The 6,757-nt window shown below is 40.6% G+C and overlaps 1 protein-coding gene across 1 annotated transcript; it reads left to right on the top strand.

Annotated features, from left to right (window-relative positions):
• The first annotated feature begins 4,160 nt into the window (after positions 1-4,160).
• Positions 4,161-6,344, top strand: LOC138887467 (uncharacterized). The gene has a single exon (XM_070169222.1). The coding sequence runs from the start codon at positions 4,161-4,163 to the stop codon at positions 6,342-6,344; it is 2,184 nt and encodes a 727-aa protein (XP_070025323.1).
• Positions 6,345-6,757: the final 413 nt, after the last annotated feature.

Genomic DNA, 6,757 nt, shown 5'->3' with positions numbered 1-6,757 from the left:
GAGGCATGAAAATTTTGTAAGACCTAACTACAGGCATAAACTCAATAAGTTTAGGTTATATATTACATTTGTAAGACTCCTAAAAGGGCATACCCTCGATATAGACGCCTAAAATACTACACTCGGGACTAAAAATGGCTCCAGCAAAACACAAGTGACTACGGTCATACGGTTGTACCAGACGAATTAACGCGACTCGGGTACGCCCGATCGTCGCTACAAAATCATAGGCCATTACTTCAAATCTACTTCGATAAGAACCAGTTAAACAGGCTACCCTCGACAGGCAAAAGAGCATCAACCATGTCAGCTCCAAATCACAAGGCTTTGAGCTACTCAGCCTATGAGCCAGACCTTTCGAGGTGCTCGAAAAAGCCGTAAACGACTTGAAATTGAGGTTCTTCCCGAACCGACGACGGGTCAGGCGAAATCATTTCAAAAGTCCTTAACAAGAGGAAATAAAGCCTACATATGCCTAAGGGCATAGCATAAGAGCCATTGTCGCCAGTGATAACTAGGGAATATGATGCATTTTACACTCCTTCTTGATTAAGTTTTGAATAGAAATGTGTACAAAATAGTCCAAAAGTCTCACAAGTTGTGCTTGATTGCAGGTTTGATCAACAAGGTGACAAGGTGTCAAAAACCAGCTCAAAAAGGAGTAAAACTTGCACAAGTACCAAGACAAGACAAAGCTCAGTCAAAACAGGGCTAGTGCGGCCGCACACCATTCTGTGTAGTCCGTAAAAGTGAAGTTCAGAAAGGTTGCTTTTCAGGCCATAAGGCAATGCGGCCGCAAAGAGTTTTGTGCGATGCATTGGGTTCAACATGGCCGCACTCGATTTCGTGCGGTCCGCAAAGCCAAGGTTTAGAGAGGTGGCATTTTGGAGGATGAAGCCCATTGCGGTCCCGCGGTCCATTTCATGCAGATCGCACTAGAAGCCACCACGGCCGCACTCGATTTTATGCGGTCTGCATTGCCCAAGTTCAGAGAGCAGATTATTGGAGCCTAGAACCTTTGTGCGGCCGCACTCGATTTTGTGCGGTCCGCACTAGCCCCCCAGGGGTATTTTTATCCAGAATTTTCAGCTTAGTATAAATATCTTCTTTTCCCATTTCTAGGTCAAGAGATACTTTTGTACTCAGTGTTGTGCCCATAACTTCATTTGTTTTACCTATTTCGAGTATTTTATCTTAATTTCAACATTGAATCATCAAGTTTAATTTAGCAATTAATTATTATGAGCTTTTCTTCATCTATTGCCTTGTTTTCTTCTCTAATTATGAGTATCTAGACCTATAAGCTTGGGTTGTGGCTCAACCCTAGTGTGGGTAATTGATGGGTCTTGTGTTTTAGGGCTTCATTGACTATGGATGTTTGATATTTGGACTATTTTCATGTTTAATTGTTGAATTAGTGGTTGCAAACACTAGTTATTGTTTAGTTGACTTTGACTCTTCTTGAGAAAGAGAGCCTAAGTCTCTGAAATTGGTCCAACAAGAAATTGGGGCGTACTCAAGAGATTGATATCCTCAATTAAAGGGTTAAACCTAGAGATAGTAATACCCGACTTGAACCTCAATTGCTTGCACAAATTTGCATACCTAATTGGACTTGAGAAAGTCAATTAGGGCAAAATCACTTGAACCACCGAGAGGTGTAGAGTGAGTAGAATTGTGCAATGGTTATATCATACTCCCCAAATATGACAATCTAGCCTTAGACTTAAGAATCTGTTAACTAACCACCTAGGAGAAAGTCACTACCCTAGTGTCTTTTATCTATTTGATCAATTCTCAATAGTCTAATCGTAGCTTTATTTAGCATAATTTAGCATCGTAGTATTATACAATTAGAAGTAAAATCAAAATCCAAAATATTTAGAAGTGTAATTTAGAACAAATACACAACTCCACTTTAGATAGAAATTCAACTCCAATATCTAGCTCCCTGTGGAAATCGATCCCGACCTAATCGGGTAAAAGCTGCTTCGACCTCTCTCGCTACTCAATAATAGTGCAGGGTTGGCCTCAATCACTTTTTGGCACCGTTGCCGAGGAGCTAACGGTTTTGGCTATCTATCTATCTAGTATTGTGTATTGGTCTTCTTTCCTTCTTTGTTACTAATTTGTGTGTGTCACAACTTCAGGTACCAAATGGCAGCAAACAATGCCAATGACCCTCTTGGAAATGTGATTGCGGGGGAGGAGGTAGATCATGTCGTAGATGATGAGGTGCCTATTGTACCTCAAGGAAAACGTAGAGGCCTCCAGGACAATGTTAATGCCAATGACAATATTCCAGACCCTCCTCCGCCACTTCCAAGAGTGGCTCCTCGAGTGCTTCCGAACCAAGGCTATGCAAGTTCTATTGTCCCACCCCGAATCCAGGCGGGCAATTTTCCAATAACCAATATGATGCTAACATTGCTGGAGCAGCATGGGTATTTCACGGGCGCTGCCAATTAAAATGCTTACAAACATCTCAAGGGGTTCATGAATACCTATTGGGGGAGCAAGCAATCTAATGTGTCTGAAGATGCACTACGGTTGAAACTCTTCCCATTCTCACTTAGAGGGAAGGCATTGGATTGGCTTGAGTGATGTGCCGGAGAATTTTGGCACATTTGATACTAATTTCTTAGATTTTAGCTTGTTTTAAATGCAATTTCCTTGTGTACTTATGTTATTTTAGTGTTTTTACGTGTGTAAGGCTTAAAGACCTAAGAGCATGAAAAGGAGTCCAAAAAGCCACAAAAAGATAAGAATAGAGCAAAAAGGCATCGCAAGTGTGGATATGCTATCGCTAAACCCATATGCGAGCCACAAATGTCACATTGAGATCGCAAACCAAAATAGTCTTCTGGGCAAAGTTCAACGTCAAAAATGTGGTCCAGTCTGCGATCGCATAACGTGTTTGCGAGCCACATATTGGACCGCAGACTAAACATGAAGGCTTCTGAAGGAAGCAAATGCGATGCAAAATGCGGTCGCATTCCCACAATGCGGACCGCAAACCATGAATGCGGTGGAGGCCTGGAAACTAGGGTTTTGGAGTGCGATGCGCTTGACGAGAATGCAGACCGCATGTCTGTTATGCGACAGAAATGCAGTCGTATATTTGACCTGAAAGGGCATTTTTGTCCGTTTTCTATCCCGAATTTTGGCCCTCTATAAATAGATTTATTGGGGTTTTATGGGCTCATCTTGTATAACTTGGAAGCTACAATACAAGGCATTAATATTCCTCTCTTTTGTAAGCTTTTGGGTCAAGAATCTTTCACTTTGTAAGCTTTATGGCAGTAAATACTCTTTTCCTTTTTTGTATTTTAGCATGTGTAGCTAACTTTAAATACTAAAGTTGTGGACCCTAAATGGGTGTTATGTTAACGGGTGTTTAACAATGAATATATATATATAATGGTTGGTTGATATTTATCTACTTCTGATTCTTCATTTATTGTTGGTGGTTGCAAACATTAACAAATGCCATTAAATTCTTGTTTTGCTTGGGAAAGTGGGTTAGAATTTGGTAGAAGTAAATATCAAATACTCAAGGCTTTAAACCTTGTTTAATAGAATCTCTTAAGAATAAATGGGTTTTATTTGGCATATATTGATTGTTCTTAATTACAACTCTTTTATGTTTGGAAAAATCATAAAGAGGAAATACTACCTAACTATTGAAAATATTGGGTAATCATTTAGACATCATTTGCATATCAAGAGGATCTTCCATTAGAAATATATCATATTAACTCCGATAGAATTACACTTCATTAAAGGGGACACAACCTTGGTTCCTTTAATCAAATTATTTACATTCTCAACATTACAATTAGCTATTACTTCAAACCAAACTCAAATTTATACTCTTGTTACCATTAACTGGATAGGATTACGACTTTAGTCGAGCAACACACTATTCGAGTAACCTTTTCACACCTATTCCCTATGGGATTCGACCCCAACCTTGTTGGGTTATTATATTTGACACTGACCGCCTTACACTATTTATTAAAGTGTAATTTGAGCGTATCAAATTTTGGCGCCGTTGCTGGGAATACGGTTTTGAAATTACTAAGTAGTGTATGCTTTACTTTACGTCTTATTCTATTCCATCACACTTCGCTTGTTTTGCTTGGTGTTGATAGGAAAACATGTTTGAATATGGTGAAGACTTAGAGGCAGAAATGGAAGAAAATCCTTTTGCGGACATCGAGGAGTACATTGAGGATACAAATGCTATTGTACCTCCGGCTGTTGGCGCTGTAACTTTCAAGGTGGAACATGGTTTAATCCTTATGCTCAAAGCGGAGGGGTTTTTCTGGAATTTCACTGATAATGATCTGACACAACATCTTAGAAACTTCTTGGGTGTTTGTGCGATGCATAAGCAGAAAAATATCTCTGATGATGCCCTGAGGTTGAGATGCTTCAAGTACTCTCTAGCTGGGGATGCAAGGAAATTGCTTCAAAATCTGCCACCAAACTCCATTCATTCTTGGCCCGAACTTGTCCGAACATTCTTGTCCAAATGGTTCCTGCAAAGTATAAAGTCTGAGCTTCGGGATAAAATCTTCTTTTTCAAGCAAGTATCGGGAGAACATCTACATGAGGCATGGGATCATTTCAAATTATATTTGGTGAGGTCTCCCAACCATGGTTTTTCGGATTCTATCTTGTTGGAAAAATTCTATATGGGCTTGGATCCTATGAACCAATCTATAGCCAAGAATGCAGCTGACGGATCTTTCATGGACAAATCATTCACAAGGGTGACACAAATACTTGACAAAATGGCAAAGCATAATCAAGCATGGCATTCCAAGGATACCACAGGTGGGATTACATATGGTTCTCCTTCCTTGAGTAACATGATCAAGGAAAATCAAGAGAGAGATCAGGTGATTGCAGGGCTTGCTACAAATGTTAATGCGGTGACAAAGATGTTCACTAAAAGCCAAACGAAGAAGGTAAATGTGGTTGAGGATGTGCAACCCATATCAAATGAGGATTTTGAGGAAGAAAATTATGTTAACAACTCTCAAGGAGGCTACCAAAGGCAACAATACCAAGGTCAAGGACAGCAAAATCAATGGAGGCCAAACCCGCAAGGGCAAGGCCGCCAACAATGGCGAAATGACCAAGGTGGCTCAAACCAAGGAAATTGGAACAACAACAACAACAACTTCTCAAACCGTAGTTCAAACCCTTATGTTCCCCCAAAGGGTCAATGTTTGAATCAAGGTTCCTCAAGTGAGTCTAAGTTGGAAAGTATGCTTGAACGGGTATTGCAAAATCAAGAAAAATCCGACACTTCTATGAGGAACATGACCGAGCTTGTTGGCTCTCATACCGCATCCATTCAAAAATTGGAGATGCAAATGAGATACCTCTCTAGGGAACAAAATCCAAAACAAAAGGTAACACTCCCTAGTGACATAATTGTGAACCCAAAGGGTAGTGGGAGTGGCCCAACTTCTCATGTCAAGGCAATTACTACTCGGAGTGGGAAGGTACTACAAGGAGAGGGTGAACACGTGGTTGAGGAAGAAGAGTTCGAGAAAGGGGTTAAGGTTAAAGAGCCAAGTGTTGTCGAAATTGAGAAGATTCTGGAAGATGTGCAAGTGCAAAAAGAGAACCGGGAAGAGGTAAAGGAAAAGGTAAAAGAGACACCAAAAACTCTTCCACCTATTCCGATACCTCCTCCTCCATTCCCTCAAAGACTCGCTAGGAAGGTTGATGATAGCAAACTCGAAAGGTTCTATGACATTCTCAAGCAATTATCAGTGAATATTCCATTTGTGGAAGCATTTCAAGAGATACCGGGTTTTGCTAAGTATTTGAAAGATTTGATCACCAAGAAGAAAACCACCAAAAATGAAGTGGTGAATGTGACTCACCTGGTTAGTTCCATCATTGCAACATCCACCGTTCAAAAGAAAGAAGACCCGGGAGCTTTCACCATTCTTTGTACTATTGGGGCATATGATTTTGCAAGAGCCCTTTGTGATAATGGAGCTAGCATCAACTTGATGCCTCTTGCCATTTACAAGAAAGCGGGATTAGGTATGTCAAGGCCCACAAGTATGAGATTGCAAATGGACGATTGTTCCATCAAACAACCGATGGGAATTGTTGATGATGTACTTTTGAAGGTGGGAAAATTTCATTTACCCGCCGACTTTGTAATCCTTGATTGTGCAGTTGAAAAAGAGATACCGATCATCTTGGGGAGACCATTCCTTGCCACTGGAAGAGAACTAATGGATTCGGAACGGAATGAGATCAAATTCCGGGCGAATGATGAAGAGGTTACATTCCAAGCAACAAGGGTATGAAACTTCCGCATAAGTATGAAAGCATTTCGGTGATCGATATTGTCGATGAAGTAGGGGATGCGGTTGAAATGAAAATGGAAGAACAATTCCTCGGTGAAGCATTGGCGGCTATTTTGGTGAAATTTGATGGTGAAGATATGGAGGGCTACATGGAATCGGCAAATGCATTAAAGGGGCTTGGGTCCTACACTTATGCTCCGACAAAGCTTTCTCTCGACTTGGAGAATAGAGTCACTCCACCCGCAAAGCCTTCTATTATTGAACCTCCACAACTAGAGCTCAAACAACTTCCACCACACTTGAGGTATAAATTTCTTGGCTCAAATAATACTTTATTGGTAACTGTTTCTTCTTTGTTGAATGATGTGCAGTAGAACAATTGTTGGAAGTCTTGAAGGAGCATAGGCAAGCCA

The sequence above is a fragment of the Nicotiana sylvestris genome, chromosome 3 (assembly GCF_000393655.2).
Source record: "Nicotiana sylvestris chromosome 3, ASM39365v2, whole genome shotgun sequence".
NCBI classification, from domain to species: Eukaryota; Viridiplantae; Streptophyta; class Magnoliopsida; order Solanales; family Solanaceae; genus Nicotiana; species Nicotiana sylvestris.
This window is presented reverse-complemented; position numbering and strand designations above follow the sequence as displayed.